This window comes from Drosophila obscura, unplaced genomic scaffold (assembly GCF_018151105.1).
Source record: "Drosophila obscura isolate BZ-5 IFL unplaced genomic scaffold, ASM1815110v1 contig_185, whole genome shotgun sequence".
NCBI lineage: Eukaryota > Metazoa > Arthropoda > Insecta > Diptera > Drosophilidae > Drosophila > Drosophila obscura.
Genome location: NW_024542773.1, coordinates 463,653 through 481,680, shown reverse-complemented (window position 1 = coordinate 481,680; position 18,028 = coordinate 463,653). Strand labels below are relative to the sequence as shown.

General features: G+C 43.5%; 4 protein-coding genes across 7 annotated transcripts; 2 read left to right on the top strand and 2 right to left on the bottom strand.

Annotated features, from left to right (window-relative positions):
• Window positions 1-565: 565 nt before the first annotated feature.
• Window positions 566-5,723, bottom strand: LOC111071713 (RNA-binding protein 1). 3 transcript variants are annotated; one of them, XR_002607504.2, is made up of 3 exons: window positions 5,155-5,719; window positions 1,007-1,356; window positions 566-947 (listed from the first exon to the last, which is right to left on the bottom strand). XR_002607504.2 is itself a non-coding variant. In XM_022363197.2 (2 exons), the coding sequence occupies exons 1-2, from the start codon at window positions 5,550-5,552 to the stop codon at window positions 1,269-1,271; spliced, it is 486 nt and encodes a 161-aa protein (XP_022218889.1). In that variant the 5' UTR covers window positions 5,553-5,719; the 3' UTR covers window positions 566-1,268. The 3 variants fall into 3 exon arrangements, 2 of the variants coding, with proteins under 2 accessions (XP_022218889.1, XP_022218888.2); XM_022363197.2 differs by having other exon boundaries at window positions 566-1,356; XM_022363196.2 differs by lacking the exons at window positions 566-947; window positions 1,007-1,356 and adding an exon at window positions 3,989-4,522 and having other exon boundaries at window positions 5,155-5,723.
• Window positions 5,724-5,983: 260 nt separating this feature from the next.
• On the top strand, window positions 5,984-6,743 carry LOC111071716 (mitochondrial import inner membrane translocase subunit Tim9). The gene is made up of 3 exons (XM_022363201.2): window positions 5,984-6,144; window positions 6,274-6,369; window positions 6,445-6,743. Exons 1-3 carry the CDS (start codon window positions 6,085-6,087, stop codon window positions 6,571-6,573), a joined length of 285 nt encoding a protein of 94 aa, XP_022218893.1. The 5' UTR covers window positions 5,984-6,084; the 3' UTR covers window positions 6,574-6,743.
• LOC111071715 (protein yippee) lies at window positions 6,724-8,279 on the bottom strand. Of its 2 annotated transcripts, none has more exons than XM_022363199.2 (4): window positions 8,077-8,279; window positions 7,654-7,897; window positions 7,403-7,562; window positions 6,724-7,332 (listed from the first exon to the last, which is right to left on the bottom strand). In XM_022363199.2, the coding sequence occupies exons 2-4, from the start codon at window positions 7,769-7,771 to the stop codon at window positions 7,245-7,247; spliced, it is 366 nt and encodes a 121-aa protein (XP_022218891.1). In that variant the 5' UTR covers window positions 7,772-7,897; window positions 8,077-8,279; the 3' UTR covers window positions 6,724-7,244. The 2 variants fall into 2 exon arrangements, with proteins under 2 accessions (XP_022218891.1, XP_022218892.1); XM_022363200.2 differs by having other exon boundaries at window positions 8,082-8,279.
• Window positions 8,280-8,795: 516 nt separating this feature from the next.
• LOC111071714 (mpv17-like protein 2) lies at window positions 8,796-9,637 on the top strand. Its single transcript, XM_022363198.2, has one exon. The coding sequence runs from the start codon at window positions 8,796-8,798 to the stop codon at window positions 9,501-9,503; it is 708 nt and encodes a 235-aa protein (XP_022218890.2). The 3' UTR covers window positions 9,504-9,637.
• Window positions 9,638-18,028: the final 8,391 nt, after the last annotated feature.

Genomic DNA, 18,028 nt, shown 5'->3' with positions numbered 1-18,028 from the left:
TATGTACATCTAAACAGCTTGCTATCCTGCTCTGGTTCAGGGGAACAGAGTCTGTCTCTTTCTTTTTTATTGCATTGTTATACAAGCTTACCCAAAATCTGACTGGTATTATTATGCAATAGCAATGCAAATTGATAGATCGCCATTCACAACAATAAACCCTTTGAAAGCGGGTGTTATTTTATTCACTGTTTTGAACCGGTGGGATTTGGGATTCATTTTATCGTCATCAAATATACTGGAGTAAACTGTTGGGGATCTCCTTCATCTCCGTGTACAGAGTTAGACTGCTTATCCAAATCCCTATTCATAAAATATTCCTGAATGTTTATTTTCATTATATTTATTTTATATTTCCGATCCTCATCAACACGAAAAGATGTTCTTGTTAGTTTAAGTTTTTTCCTAAGATGAATTTTATCTCAAACGTATAGGAAAAAGTTCCAAGCCTGATTTGTCCAGCAAATGACAAATTTTAAAATGTACCGGTGTCTATTATCATTCTGATCATAGACAAGGCTAAGGATATAAATGGCAGCTCTTGTTTAATAAAAACACGATTTAATTTTCAGTATTTTTTTTATTTTTTTTTTTTTTTAGACATTTTGTGTTACGACAGATTTTCAAATAAACAACACAACAAAAAAAGCAATATAATGCGTCCATGAATGTTAAATCGCATTTACCTTTTGATTTTTCTCATCTTGTTATTTTCTTGTTCTTCTTCCGTGTGCTGTTTCTGTTGTTTGTTGTTGTTTGTTGCTGATGCAACGCTGATCTGATGATTAGAATCTAACATATTCTTAACTCCTATATACCAACATCTACCGTACTGCACTGCACAGCTTCCCTCCTTACCAGTCGGTCATGATTCGCATAGGGTTTGGATAGGAGGGAATTACGTTGTGGGTCTTACTGTTACGATCAAACTTTTACTTAATCAGCCCCTAGGAGGACATCCAATAAACTGATAGATAGATCAACTTTACAATTACTTTAAACTTACATCCACATGGGGATGACCATTACTCCAGGGTTAAAGGAATTTCGTAGCTGCTGCCTGCTGGTGAGCTGGTGAATCAATAACTTTCTTCGGCCACAACTGTAGCTCTCTACTATAATCTATGTGACTGTGGTGGTGTTTCTTTTTGAGAGGGAGGGGTGGGGTGGTGAGCCTGTGTAAGTGTATATATATATATGAATTTATATATATAAAATATATATATATATGTATAGGTTTAATCTGCTGCAACGGTATTCTTCGCCTCCTAGTGCCGATCCCGGGAGTCGGAACGGCTGCGACGATCCCTTGAGAAGCTGCGACTGCGTGTCCTCGACCTTCTGGGGGATCTCGATCTGAAATTAAACGGATATGGGTGGCACCACAGACACAGATAGAGAGAGCGGGAGAGAGAGAGAGAGGAAAGAGAGAGAGAGAGAAAATAAAAATTAATAGTTTTTGTACTGTCGCTGACTGAAAATGAATGTAATAATTAGCAATTCCTTAATATGTAGGTAAAGTTGATAGTTGAGAATGTAGTCTCGATCGAACAACACACACAACTTGAACAGAGTCGGGCTGGGCTGGACTGTGGGTTGAGCTGAGCAGAGCTGAGGTTGAGGTCGAGGTCGTTGGAGGTTGAGTTGATCTGATCTGAACGGAGGCAGAGCTGAGCTGAGCGGAGTTGATTGGAGCGGATTGCTGATTGGAGCTGAGCTGAGCTCTCTGAGCTGAGAGCTGGCTTTTAGCTTGGTTGAGGTGGTTGAGATTTGAGTTGAGGTGGCAGATTTTTTGGCTGACTTTTGGGCCCCGTTACGAAAGCGTTGGTGGTGTTGTGACTTTACATAAGTAGTTGGTGGTGGTGGTGGTTGGTTGGTTGGTTGGTGGTTGATTGACTGGTTGATTGGTTGGTTGGTTGGTTGCTTAGTTGGTTGATTGATTGATTTGATTGGTTGGTTGATGATCAGAGCAGACTGAGAAGACTGTAGTTGTAGTTGTAGTAATAGCTGTAGTTGTTGTTGTGTTGTAGTTGTAGTTGTAGTTGTAGGACAGTTGATACGATTCTGATACTGATATTCTGATTTCGATTGATTAAGTGGTGTCTGTGGTTGTGGATTGGTGGTACTGTGGTGGCTTTTTGGTGTGTTGTTTTTGGTGATGACTGTTCTTTTTTTTTTGGTTTTTTTTGTTTTGCTTATTTTATCGCCTGTTGACTGCAGCTGAAGAAGTTGGTTGGTCGGAGTTGGATGGAGAAGCAGTAGTGGAAGCAGCATCAGTAGAAGCGGCAACTGTGGAGGAATGATTGGTGGTGGTGCGCTCCCAAAGAGCCATCCGCGATGCTTAAGATGGAGATACGAGACGAGACGAGACGTGACCAGACCAGACGACCATAGCAGGACGAGACGAGACGAGCAGAGACGACGACGACGACGTCGGAGCTTGGGATGAGGAGTAAGTCGAGGGCCACGCTCCTGGTGCTAGCTTGCCTGATTGATTGACTGATCGGATTGCTTGCTTGGTTGCGCTGGGTGGTTGGTTGGTTGGTTGTTGGCATTGTGGGTGAAGAGGTTTGCTTTGAGTTGATCGGGTGGTATTTTTGCATGCACACATATATACAGATATATAGAGCAGACCATTAGCGTGAACAACAACATTTATCGAAAGACACAAAAAAATAAAAGAGAAGAACGATCAAAAGAACAGAAACAAACATAAGAACAGGAAACGGAAACGGAAACAGAAACAGAAACCGTACCACAAAAATAATTCTTAAAAAAAAAAAAAAACAGAATAGATCATTTTGGTTAATGCGGTTAATACGAGTATTGTTTGACCAAACATATTGCTTCTTCGCTGCAGTCGTTGTGGTTGCTGGCTTTGGGATAAGCTGCGCTTCTGCTTGGCGGCCAAGAAAGGTTTCATACTTGCTGCGATTGAAGAAGGGCGGTTGCATTGCATTAGCGTGAGGGCAGCCTCAAGAGCTGATCGATCAATCGTTTGATTGATTGATTTCATTGGATTCATTCATTCATTGATTTGATTGATTGAGCTTTGAGCAGAGGAAGAGGTGCAACTACTGGGAGGTTGAGTAGGCGCATCACCAACAAGAACCAGCAACGGGAAGGGTAGCCAATCTCAAATTAATGGATCGACTTCCATTGCCAGCTCTCAAGTCTTGTTGGTGTATTCTTTTGATTGTTGTTGTTGAATTTGTTGTTGTAATAGTAGTAGTAGTACATAGTAGTAGTAGCAGTAGCTGTTGTTGTAGCTGTAGCTGTTGTTGCTGTTGCTGGTAGGCTGCGCTGAAGATGACAAATGATGTGGTGGTTGTTTGGTTGATTGATTGATTGGTGATGATGAGGTTGGGACAAATCGATCGACCTGAAGCTCTGAAGAGAAGTAGTCGAGGCCTAAGAACGTTGACGTTGTACCAAGTTGGTTGCAAGTTGGCTGAATGAAGCGTTGCTGGATTCGATTGTATTGGGATTGAGGTTGGATTGGATTGGTTTGGTTTGGTGTCTGTATCTGGGTTTCGTATTCGTTTCGTTTCGGTTTGAGTGTCTGTGTTTCTGTACAGAGATATAATTAGAGTTTGTTTTGGATTTGGATTCGGATGGATTCTCTGGAACGGTTATATGGTTATAGTGTTTGCTGGCTGTGGCTTTGTTGCTTTACTGGTTGTCGCACTTGCTGCTGCTTCTGTTTTTAGTGTGGTTATTCGTGTTGGTTGGTTGTTTGTTTGGTGGGTGGAATAGAAGCAGCAGAAGCTGCTGATGAGATGGGTGAAGGTTGGCTGTGGCAGAGATGGACACGATGCGGCGGCCTTTGCTGATTTGCTGCAGTCAACAATATTGCAACTTGCAACAGAACATAAATCAGAAGAAACAAAAGAAAAACAAAAATGAACTGTGACTGATGTGTGTGTGTGGGTGGTTGGGTGGGTGGGTGTGCTGATTGTTGGTTGTCGCTGCTGCAGCCGCAGCCGTAGCCATAGCCATAGCCTCGAGTTGTTGGTTGTTGCTGTTGATGATGGTGTGGACTGGACTGGACCTGGACTGACTGCACCCATGGATCCCATCCTGTAGGTGGTAGTGGTGTGGTTGTGGTGGTGTTGGTTGTGGTGGTGTTGATTGTGGTGGAAGGGAGCATGTATGCATTTAGTGTTGCAGTAATCGTCATTTGTTGCTGTCAACGGAATATATCGAACTTGTTGAAGTAGCAGAAATCGGCAAATATCATACTGAGGCCACACAACTTTCGTTGGCAGTTGGTTGTGGTGTATGGTATTGTTGGTGTTCTTGTTGGAGTTGGAGTTGTGAAATGTGTGTCTGAGGAGGAGCAGGAGCTGTAGTAGTTGTGAGACGTGAACTTGTTCTGGTGGTGGTGGTGGTGGTTGTTGTTGTAGTAGTAGTTCTTGTTGAAGGAAGAGGAGTAGTAGAAGTTCTAGTAGTAGTAGCTGTTGTTGTTGTTCTTATTGTTGTAGTTGTTGTTGTTGTGCTTGTAGTAGTAGAAGACTTGATCCTGCAAAATGATTGTGAAACCACATTAAAACTGGCTCCATTCGTTCCATTTTTCATTGCAAGTTACAAAAACACAACATAATTTTCAAAGGTTTTTCTTTTCTTATTTTTTTTTGGGTTTGGTTCAACCACTCCCCCTTCCCCTAACCCCTACCCCACCCTCGGCCAGGCCGAGTCTGTGCGAAATGAATGTGAAAAGCATAAGAATAGTATGATGCATCGGTGCACAGCGATGCGGATGAGGTTAAAAGTTTGCATGCAAAAGAGGACTAGCATCTGCCTGTGGGCGTAGGACGTTGACGTTCACGTTCACGCAGACGTCACGGCTGACCCTCAAGTGTACGACAGTGGCACCTCGGACGACTTGTGCGCACGCGACTGTTCCCCACTGTGCAGACGCCACTGTGCGCGCACCAGGCATGGACATGTAATCATTGTATCTTTTCTTTTTTTTCTTTCTCTTGTGTATGTATACTCAAATCGATTTTTTCGCAACCACACGCACGCACACATGCACGGTCCGATGGCACCATAAATATTCTGCACATCTGCATGCGTGCGTGTGTGTGTGTTATGCACCTACACATGGAAACGAGCATATTAATAATTTCATAACCTATTGCCGAGACTCACCTATATCGTCCACCGCCGTCCCCAGCACGGGCACCACCGCCGCCGCCGCCTCCACTACCGCTTCGGGCGCCACGACGCGGTCCACCGCCACCGCCTCCTCCACCACCACCGCCGCCGCCGCCACCGCCTCGTCCTTCGCGTGACCGACCAGAAGACATTTCCACTCGAATGCGTGTGCCGCAGCAACGGGTTCCATCCAGGCCACGGGTTGCGTCTTCTGCGTCCCGACGGTCTTCAAACTCCACAAAGGCAAAGCCTGGCGGGTTGCGGGCCACCCAAACGTTGCGCAAGGGTCCATACTTGCTGAATGCGTTCTCAATCTCGTATTTGGAGGCAGATGAGCCTAGATTTCCCACGTAGACTTTGCAGGCAAGATCCCATTCCCGGTATCGTGGCATTTTGGCGATGTGTGCTAGTGAGGTGTCTTCGGGCGTGTAAATACTTAATGCTTTTACTTTTTTTTCCTCAAATAGTTGCAATTGCGTTGCTGAAAATATAAGTTTTCCAGCAATCGCGGGCACACCCAGCAGAAAATTTTTCAGATATGATTTTTATTGAAAAGAAAGATGGCTGCCAGCCGATAGGTACGCCATATGCTACTCTGGTTGTGCGATATCGATTTATGGTAATTTGGCGATATTTTCAACTATCGTTTAAACATTGAACATTTTAGCGACATAATGTTGTAAAATACAATAAATAAAGCATAAATAATACGATTCTATTTTGAAATTGATGAAATAAAATTAAAAATGTGGTTGCGACCAATCGATAGTTCTTATGTCAAATATTAGCATGCTTCGCTGCAGCCCTGGTCGACTTGACATATCGGTGCTCACAGCTGACGTCCATACTATTATTTAATATAGAGTAAAATTCCCTTGGAAGTTTCGTTATTAAGAAAAGTTCAATTAAACGTAACAAAAAAACATGGCAAAAAGTCCGGAAAGTATTGCTGTAGACCAGCTGGACAAGGACCAGATGAAAACGGTGAGTGGGGAGACATTCTTGGCTCTCGAATTCCGCAAATCATTTCCCAACGTGATGCAATGCAGCCGATGAAATCTATCCACATTGTGAACAAATGTACTAATCGCTGATCCCATCCATCACATGTAGTTCTCCGACTTCCTGATGTCCTACAACCGGCTATCCGAAATGTGTTTCACAGACTGCGTTCGCGACTTCACATCCCGCGACGTGAAGGACACCGAGGTAAGTGAGATGGGATGCGATTCGCTTGCAAGTCCCCCAGTTCATTTACCAGTATCCTGCTTTTGTTATTTGCAGGAGAAATGCTCGCTGAACTGCATGGAAAAGTACCTCAAAATGAATCAGCGTGTTTCGCAGCGCTTCCAGGAATTCCAAATGATTGCCAACGAGAATGCCCTGGCCATGGTTAAAAAGACGGGCAAATAGAACTAGGATTATTTTAAACAAAAGGACACACACAACATACACAAACACACACACATAAAGCAGAAAACATAGAATTTAATGCATTTTTGATGCATTTGTGTAAACAATAAAGAGATGACAACTAAAGAACCAACAGCCAAGCGCCTTGAATTGTTGTAATATTCGTTGAATCAGTGTGCTTTATTTATTGTTGATTTATTTACGGGCTAGAGATCTCGTTTAAAAAAATAAACAAATGTGATTATTTATGGGTAATCTGTTCGGATCGATCGTTTGGTTGGTTTGCCTTTTGTGAGGGGCCACAGCGACTGGAACCGAACCTTATAGCAGTTCAGCCTCATGGTATGTTTTACAATAGGGGAGCCGCAGCTGCTTATGTGCTAAATGCCTAAAACTACGTTTAAGTAACGTTAAGACAGGGCCATGTGTGCGTCTTCTGTCGTGATGCTGCTGCCCGCTCTGGGCACAGACACGGAGCTCAATCATTGACTACGGCGATCTGATCTGTTCTCTTAATTAGGCTTAATTTATAAAAGCCCTCGCCTTCGGCTTGCTATTCAATACTAAGGTTTATGCGCGGTTCGAGTCGCCTTATGCATGGTTTCTTCGGGGGTGCGGATCGGTGCGGGCTGGACTGGTATGCCAGCAGCTAGCCCTGTTCTCGATCAGATTCAATGGCTCGTAGTGGGCACCTCTGCAGGAAAGCCCTCCGCCTCGTTGATCAATGCATACTCCAGGATGACGCGTCCCTCCTTGTATCTAGAGCGAGAGCAGTGAGGATGAGCCCTCTTTGGTCAGGGTTGCGGATCATTGCGAACCGGGTACTCACTTTTGGGACTCCTCGGTGGCGAACTCGTACATCCAGCCCAGCTTGGCGCCGCAGTTCTTGCACATGACGTCGCGCACCATGTGCCGTCCAGTGAGCATGACACGCTCCTGGATGTTGCTGAAGGTCAGGTTGACCACGCGTTTAAACAGGTAGGCACGGCCTGTGGGAACAATGAGATGTAATCATAATGCGATTCCAGCTGCCATCCGTTGCATAACTTGGTGATGGGTATGATGGATGGTGTGGCTTACCCGTCGCCCCAGTGAATCTCGTGCTGATCAGTTGGCTGCGGTTGGTCAGGTTCGTGTGGCACTGGGCGCAGTTGAAGAGCTTCAGGCCTCCCAGATGCTCCAGAAATATGCGTCCCATTTTCTCTCTCTCTCTCTCTCTCTCTCACTCACTCTTGCCCTCGCTGCGTTAGTGTGCGTATGCTAGAGATTGATGTGATTGCGGTCGTGTTTGTGTGTAGCTGCGTTCCTTTGTTTGCCTTGGGATCTAGGCGAAAAGAAATGGTTAAAGTGCTATTCCGAGACGGTGTGTGACAGTGCGCGATTCAATCGTTGTAATGCTTATCTGCTGTGCTTTTGTTTTGGAGTACATTAATGGACTCACTTTGCACAACAACAAGCTACACGAACAAACATACTTATGATATGCCATACATGAACACATACCTCACCCCAGCTGTTGGATGTATCCTTGCCTGTTGTCCCACTGCAGTGGATGGACACCCAGGAGATGGACAATTACAGATTTAATAATTGATATGGGGTTGGTACAAAGAAGTTACTGACAATCACCGATTAAGACTTACAACTTCTTAATACAACGCTTGCAAAAAAAATGAAAACAAAACGCAATGGAATGCTTTCTAGGGTTGTCGCCTTGTTCTACTATCGACTCATCAACATCGAATGTGCCATCGATATGATAATGCATACAAAAAAAATATTGAGTTTTGTAGCTATGATTAGTTTAAGGACAACAAATTTTGTTTAGTGCTGCCCCATTAAGTATATAACTACTTTATGTATAATTTAAGTGGTTTTTTCAAGTGAATTGAAATTTGACATATCGGTTGATGAGTCGATAACATGTTCAGCCCTGGTCGAACAGCTGCTACTACACGTGATTGTTGTTGGTTGTTTTTTCTGGCCTTTTGGCCTTTTAAAAGTCAAGTCCGTTAAACATTTAGGAAAATTATGTACAAAACGGTTTAAATTAGGTTTAGAATTAATTAAAGATCACCAGTGCAACCTGTGGTCCGACCTGTGACTGCAACGCACTGCAACTGGAGACCATGTAAATTTCGTTTCAACCCAACCAACCCGTGAAACCGTATTCTGTTACGTCCAAACTCCTCCAAACTATTCGCACATAACAAACAATCAATATGCTATCCATTCGCTGCCAGGCCCGGATCCTCTTCTCAGCCGCCACCAGGAGCGGGCGCCTCATTAGACTGAACCTCTTGCGAAATGTTGCCACCGGCACTGGTACTGGTACCAGCACTGGCTCCGGCTCCCGCTCTCGCTCCGAACTGATGCGAAAGCTGAGTGAGTGGCACGCCAGTGCGTTCAGCAATAGGTTCCTACTGTTCACCAACGTGGGCATCTCGCTGACGCTCAGCTGCCTCGGCGATGTGATGGAGCAACACTTGGAGATCTACAACGGGGAGATTGAACGGTTTGACAGCCTGCGCACCAGTCACATGGCCACCAGCGGTGTCACCGTGGGCGTTATTTGCCACTACTGGTACAAGATGCTAGACAAGCGGATGCCCGGCCGCAGCATGCGTGTGGTGGCCAAGAAGATTGTGCTCGACCAGCTGATATGCTCGCCCGTCTACATCAGCGTCTTCTTTGTCACCCTAGGACTGCTGGAAAAGAAGGATAAGCACGAGGTGTGGGAGGAGATCAAGGAGAAGGCCTGGAAGCTGTACGCTGCCGAGTGGACAGTGTGGCCGGCGGCGCAGTTCATAAACTTCTACTGGATACCCACCCACTACCGCATCTTCTACGACAACATCATCAGCCTGGGCTACGACGTGCTCACGTCGAAGGTGAAGCACACAAAGTCGCACATCAAGAAAATCCCCTAACATCCACTGTCGCCAAACGCTCGTACCTCAGCCAACAATAAATTGTATTGTAACTATTTCTTTCGAACACCTTGTAAATATAGACGAGCCTATGTACATACACTCGGCCACCCCAAATATGTTGTTGATCTGTATCTATCTATGCACATACATATGTCTGTAGTAAGTGCACCACGATGCGGGCCATGTAGGAAGACCTCGTTCGGACTGAAGACTGCTGATCGATCTGGCGCTGAACCAACCAGTTTCGATGCACATGTCCATATGGCCTATACACATACACGTAAGTAGGGGACTGTGTAATTGGATCTCGGCGGATGTGATGCAGCATGGTGAATGGCTGTCCGAACCGGTTCAAATCACCAGCGAAGCCAAATACCTGCCATATGTCAATTACTACGAAGGACTTTCGCGTACGCTGAGTTGAAACTGGAGTAGAATTTCGAGGAAACTGTTGCAGTGGGAAGCCCTACACCGATCTCAAAGCGATGACGCACATTGATCCCAATGGATGGCGATAAGCAACAGTCCCTCTAGCAACAGTCCCCAAACATGCGATGCCAGGCCCACGCCTTGAGCTTCCCCCTCGTTCTCGTTTCGCACCTTCTTTCCCCCTGACATTACCCAATAGATTGATAAGCTTTGGTTGCCAGCGACTTTAAAAATAAATCACGAAACCCATCCCAGTAACCGATAGGAGACTGATAGTGAACGAATGTACGAATCATTCAAAAATATGTATGTACATTGTGTTCATATATGTATGTATAATAGGGCGGTTAATTTTGTTAATTAATTTTGTGTACGACTCAATTCTGATGCATCTTTTTTAAATATTTTGTTGTTGTAATTAACTTAATTTTAATAAATTTGTTATATAATTTGACGAAATGAGCCGAACAAGTCATGTACTGGGGCTCATTTCATAAAGTGGGCGCCAAACGTCTGTAAGTCTGAATAGCAAAAAGTGTGTGTTTCCAATTAAATAATTGCTTGGAATTTTAATCGGTGGTAAATCAATTATGGGCTGAAAGAAGGCCTTTGACTAAAATAGTGGTGGCTTTTATTGCAGGAAATATAAATTGCTGGCCACACTGAAGTGCTTCTTACGCGTAGTAACAAAGCTTAACAAAGCATGACAAAGTTTTTAAAAAACCTTTAAAATAGTGTTAGCCATGTTTGAAAAACCCGAAATCAGCTGTGACTATTTCGGGAGCCGTGAGGCTTTACTCCATTCATGCTTATCACGAATCAGGAAGCACACACTCCACATACTACTTACTATATAGAGACACTGTCGAGCGTTTCTTCTCCGTATCCATTAATAAAATGTGCAGGTACCAAACCTTATCACTTTCAGCTTTCGCTTTTATTTTTATTTCGAGAGCGTTTAATTAGTGCTTGACATTGATAATGAAAGTTGCCAAAAAAAAAAAAACGAGAAGGAACGTGTGAGTCGCCTCTGGGGACGCGACTCTACTTTTATACTCAGTCTGTATATAAATTTGTGAGCTTATGATTTCTGAAGATGTATTATCTACATCTACATTTACAATGTCGATTCCACATCTAAAATGTAGATTTTACATACACAATTTAGATTCTAAATCTCCGCAAAATGCGCGAAATTGCACAGGGCAGAGTGCGTGCGAGCGAGTAAGAGAATGAGTAGCGTCAGCAGCGCCGAAATAAGCGAGAAACTCGTAATTAGATGCCATTTGATGGGCAACAAAATCGAGTTGCTTTGCTTTGAAGCTACTCGAAAATAAATGGCGCATTGTTGAGTCTTTGTCTGGTCTGGCATCAATTTGAATGTATTTGCGTTAAATTTATTTGGAGCTTTCTTGTTGTTTGCCATTGCCATTTCTTATGGCTGGATTGTTTAATTTTTGCATTTATGTATGTATTTTTGTCTGGAGTGAGACCAGTTCGGGGGCCTTTTCCAACCAGTTTATATATTTTTAACTGAGAAGATTATTTTTCAGTTTTGGCTAGCAGGGTAGCCCCAGGTAGCAACCGAATTTCATTTTTCGGCAGCACATAAATATTCCGATTATGCTGGAATGCTTGAGTCAAACTTCACATGAAAGATCGCGGATCTCAGTTGAACTATCTATTAAATCATATATTGAATTGGATCATATTATATGCAATAAAAAGCAGGCTAGAATCATCCTATCTACATAGATTTTGACTTCATTTATGTTTAGTATATTTGCATAAATATATGTATATCCCAAATTGATATTCTATCTAGATCTGTCTGGTTATTCCATATCTTCATTCCCCATACCCATACCCATACCCATTCAGAACAGATACATATAGCATATCTGCTGACGCACTGCGTCATCTGTCATACATGAGTTGTGTGGTGTGTGAGATAATCCACACTTATCGGTTAGCGCTTGCGGATTGGTCAGATTTCAGGGCTCGTCCCATATCGGCTCGGCATATCTCGCAATTTCGATAAACAACACAGTATATGTCCGAGTATGTAGTTTATTATATAAGCGAGAGCAAACAAATAAGTTGGTGCTAAGCGGCTCGCGGTGCCGAAGAGCGCGACACACGCGCAGCATAGACACCAATGTTTGTAAAAAGAACCAAAGAGTAGCCGCCGGCGGGCAAAGAGCACGGAATAATGTACGCAATCCGATTCGAACAGGTGCCACTCACACATGCACAGATATGCAAAAGTCTGCGAGTATCATACAAAGTATTTCTTTTGGACACTCTGTCGCTCTGTCTGTCTGTCTCTTCGTCGCTCTGTCGCTATGGCGGACTGTCTGTCTTTCTGCCTCTCTTGTCTGACTGATTGACTTGCCAACTAGACACTTTTTTTTCGTCTCTTTTTCTCGTATTTCTTTGTGTGCCGATTTTTTTTTTTGTTTCGCCGAATCAAGTTTTTGCCTTTTTGACGACTCGACCGGGCCACGCGCATGTGAATTGGGTGGGTGATCGTGCATGTGTGTGTGTGTGTGTGTGTGTGTGTGTGTAACCATTTAGCATAGATTCTACCCAAAACAATTGAACAAATAGCTGGTGCTCATCGATGGTTCGGGTTCACCTAAACTTATGCCAGCTGCAGACTGAAGGATCAGATTTCCACTCAAGGTTTTTGTCCTCACGCATTAACAAGAGTCGTGCCTTGCCCTCTCTGTGGGAGCCCAGCCTTTAAGGAAATATGCTCCAAAGTAAAGTTGGCCTCAACACCCTTACATAACCTCCCAGTATCGAATAGTGGCAAAATCGTATAGAATCTTAACAGTCAACACATTTATCCAAAGCATGTAAATGTAAAGTAGGAAGAATCTTCGGCCCCATAGATGATATATGTACATATGTATGTTTATATGTAGGTACATATGTACGACCAAATTTACATAAATATGTACCTATGCATGGCTTAATTTATAAGTGGAAGAAATTATATAATGAATGATGTGTTTTATACCAGAAGATATTAATAAAGGAAAACATCGTAGGGCTCTACGTTGTATTCCGTTTCTGAAGCTACATATCTCTACACATAAATAGCTACAAATAATTGTGTCCATTATCGGATGAATTTATCATACATGTAGAATGTACAAAGCTACTACAAAAATAGTTTGGAAATGAACGTATCGATAGTGGCTGTACGAATAATTACTGATCTGAGTCTCTGTCTTCTTGTTCTTCTTCAAAGAGGCCCACGTGTCATTGACTCTCCTCTCCATTGGAATATATTTAGTTGATTTCATAAAATTTGTGACTCTTTTCTACTAGCATCTACCGATTGCCGCACGCGACCCAGGCACGAGATCAGGCATTGGTCACAAAGAGCGATCGTTAAAAATATCGTAAAACGTTATGATCCCTCTAACATTCTCTCTCCACCGCTTTCGCTATCTACTTATGTATCCGCAAACCCCCTTCGACTGTCCCTAACCTTGAAAATCCACGAAAATTATCAATTAGAGAGATAGTCGCAGCGCAGCTGGTAAACACCGACAAAAATACTGTTCTTTTATTTTCTCTTTTTTCCATGGGTGCTATTTTTGAATGCCAAAGATCGACAGTGAAAATTGGAGGCTACGATGGGGAGGGGGGTTGAGTGGCATGTGCCATGGCGGGATAAAACCTTGAGCAGTAAAAAATGTGCGAGTCTATGGATTGAGGGATGGGAACGAGAAGAACCAAAGACCGAACATGAAAATAAAGAAAGCTCGCGTAAGCAAATAAATCTCTTAAGTCCCACCCACGATTTTTGTCCATAATAAACATCAATTATATATTGTATGTATGTTCATACGTATGCATGTATATTTATATCTCACCAATTTTTGATCGGGATCGGGATGCCAGTAGATCTTTAAAAAGAAAAAATCAAGTTCATGGTAATTTTCGTTTCAAGCTAGTATATTTTTGCCTTTTGCTACATTCTTGCAGTATTGGAGAAACTTTAAGAAACACATTAAATCTAAGCGCACAAATTTCCATTTAATTGCTACTGGTTCAATGGATTCATTCAAATGTCAGAGTATACATATAGCCCCCACCGCCCCAAAGGAGCCCGGAGGCCCCACGGCAACAGAGGGAAACTCACATAACGGCAGAGGGGCCCACCGGGGCTAGACCCAGAGTGGGCAGAGGCGCGCCACAAAAGCCGGCACGGGCCACCCAGGACCCGGAACCAGGCCGGGTCAAGTGAGTGCAACTGGAGGCCAAGACACAGGTCCGAGAGAGTTGGGAACAGGACCAGGCCCGAACCGGGATAAAGGGAAGGTGGTCAGACATGCTATATAAAGGAGGCCAAGGAGGGGGGTCGGCCACGCCGCGGGGGGGTTGGGGAGGGGCCGCAGGGAGCACCAGCTGCGCAGCAGTAAAAGCGCGGGGGGGGGCCCGGGGGGCATACGACGTGGTGCTCCAGGCCCAACCGCCAAGACCACGGCATAGGGTTGTTGCCCCCCGTCTGGTTGCGCCGGACGCCGGTCGCCCCCGGGGTTTTATGCCACAGCTGTATATTAGAAATACGTAGAAAAAATCAGAGCAGAAGCGCTCGAAATATCTGATTTTTGGCTTTCACTCATATATGTATGTATGTACATACAAGCGCTTCGCTGCTTAGTAAAGGCATTCAATGTTTAGGAAATCATCGGAATTAAACAATGATAATTAAAAGCAATAAATATACTCACAAATTTTGCAATTTTTTCAGAAAACAATTTTTAATACAAAAAGGCATACAAATAAAATCTATCATAAAATGTTCTGTTCTACAGAAGCCACAAATAAATAGGCGTTCAAACACGAATTTTTAGACCAAATTTAAGATTTCTTTTTTGATTAGTTTTTAATTTTCCATGAACCTAATTATACAAAAATGTAAGAATTTTGTGCTCATTCGCAATTTGGTTCACGCGATGCGGATAAATAAAATGAAATAAGCAAACACACACTTTTGGACCAAATTTAAGATTTTTTTGATTAATTTTTAATTCTTGAGGAACCTATTTATGGGAAAGTAAAAATTTGCTTGTGCAAACCATGCCACATTCTCTGGCTATCATGCAATTTGGTGCACGCGTTGCGGAGATAGCCTTAGATAGCTTACACACAGATTTTTTTCTACAAATTTATAGTATACATAGATATACCCATACCCATATCCGCACTCCAAATGACTTGCGGAATCCCAATCAATGATGGTCTGCTGACTAAAATGCTATCTAATTTATTGGCTTCTTGAATGATTTGTCAGCGGGTGTGTGGTGTGCTGTTGGGGCAGGGGATGGGGCTACTCCTGCGATAAAGCCGCATTCATCAACCTGGCTAACCGATCGTGATCATGTGGTGCTCTGTATCTGTATTTGTATCTGTGCTTCGGACAGTTTTATCTCTCCACACTCCCTGACAGCCAAAGCTCCGGAAACGAGTATCTTTTGATCGCGGGGACTGTCAGGCGGGGGAGGACTGTGGGCGTGGTTGATAAGTTGATAACTGAGCATTTTTGCTTCTTTAAATTTTTTCGGGGAGGGCGTGTGACACAGGGCCTTACGTCAATGGATTGATAAGCTCCCCAAAAAGAGCACCCAGATGATCAGTTGATCAGTTTTTTGAGTGGCAGCAAATACCTTTAACTGCCTATATCGTTGCCATATCATACGATTAATACTGCGTAGTCCGTGAAACCCTATAGCCCCCCTGCATAACAAAGAAAGCGATATTTGAATTTGTGAATAGCATTGAATGGGATCACTCGAGACTCATGGGGAGGGCAGGGCAGCGCATGCCTAAGCGGGGTGCCACAGTTCCAATTGCCTCGACATAGTTGGCTGTTGGCTGCGGGCTGCGATTAAAGTAGCTCGATCTCCGCTGAACCCCAATCCGATTTTACGTCATTGTACATATGCACCACCACCCCCACCCTCAGCCGCCACCTTCACCCGCTGCTCCCACCGTTTCGCGTCCATCAAGTGCGTAATTTGCGAATTCGATTTCGATTTCAATTTCGAATTAGCAAGAACTTAAGCCCAATTTTCGATTAACAACAACAAAGTGATACATTTCCGGTGCAAAACATAATGAATATTTACAGAAATGAAAACAACAAGAGACCAAGATAAGTATAGTCAATTTATTTACATTACGAATGCCAAACTAATTATATAAAATCAGAGAGTGGCTTGCCAAACACTCGAATGTTTTTTATTACCACCTCAATGAGTGCAATAATAATCAAATCCTAGCGATTTTTTAATATCTACTATACCCTCTATGGTGTGCATATTTACAGATTTGTGGGTAATAGATGCTATCTGTGTAGGATAGGATAGGATAGAGGATTGAATGTTTATATTGATCGGGAAATAAGCTTTCTTCTGGCTATTGCCTCTTTAAGAATCCAATACACTCTGTGGCTATACTGTGGCTATACTGTGGCTTTACTGTGGGTACACATGAGATCGAGCCCGAATGCTGCTTCTCCGATGACGCGTTCGGCTATCAAGGTAAGAAAAACGGATCGAAAATAAGTCATCAAAACAATAACAAAATGATTGTAAAGATTCAGGGGAAAAAACAAGTCAGTCGAGGGGCAAGTGGGACGTTAAGGCATATTACGCATACGCCTCATGGGGTGACGTTAAATATATGCACACAGATGTATACATACAATCTGTATGTATGTTTGTATATGTATGAGAAAAGTGGGCCCGTTTCAAGCGAACGCGCCTCCAAAAACACTCACCCACACGCATGCAGATAGCGAGATATTGTATACATGCACGGACACACCCCCCACATCCGCGCACACATACAGCTATTGCCACAAATGTGGGCGTCCTTGATCATGCCTTCGCGTGTAAGGTAAGCAGTGTAAGCAGTTCAGTGACTTTTGCTCTCGATGTGCAGTGCAGTTGCAGAAGTTTTGCGTTCGTTCCAGCCCATGCCCATATTCCAGTTACACTTTCGCTCAGTGCACGATTGTTGTTTATCTTTCAGTTACGTCGGAATATACCAAATGCACGTGGAAATCGTTTATCATGTTGTTTTCGTGCAATTTTGTTGATCTTCGCCTTAAAATATTATTAATAACAATAACACCCCGTGCTAAAGGGGAACGGAGATAAATGGGAGGGAGAGCTATGGAAAGGAAAAGGAAGGTCAATCACAACCACTGTGACCCACTAAGGAGAGGAGGAGACCAACGTTACACACGCACAAATAAACAGAGAGAGAGAGAGAGAGAGAGAGAGACGGAGAGAGACCCACAGACACACATTACAACAGGGTCAGAGAGCCACAGCCCGAGTGCGAGTGCGAATGCGATGCGAGTACAAGAGACAGAGTCACACTCTGTCTAGGCCATTGACATTGAAACTATTCGTATTTGTATCGCGCGATAGATACGGCATAAAGCAGCGAGGAAGACGATGAGGAAAACGTTAATTTATTAGTTTATCAATCAGCCGCGCAGCTGCCAAAGAGAAATAAAACAGCAAGAGAGAGACGTACAGAGAGCGCAATGTAAAATGTTGCTCTTCCCCTTTGCTCTTATCGCTGGTCTCTCTCTTAAGTTACAGCCAAAGCACATGGCAGTTGGCAGCATAAAAGCTATGATCATGATGTACTCGATTTAGATATTGCATCAGCCAGGATTCGAATTGGTGTCTAGTCTACATACCATTCACGGGTGTGTATGTGTTTTTTTTTTTGCACAATCTGTTTCTTGGCAAACAACACAAAACGGGGAACAGTTCGTGCCTTATCAGTTTTGGGAAACTACAAATACAAATAAAAAAAATTAACTGGGAAACGACAAAAATATAGCGAAATGTGCGCGTCATGTTGTTCAGCTGCTGAGTGGAAAAACAATCTTCCTTCGTTTATTTCCCACACCATTTTTTCGCATGATAAATGGAGGAATCCAGGAGCCTCGAAAAAACGGAACTGTTCCTTAGCCAGGTAGTAGGAGAGGAAGAGGCGATAACACGTGTGCGTCATTTAGACAGCAATTTTCCCTACCATCGTGATCATTT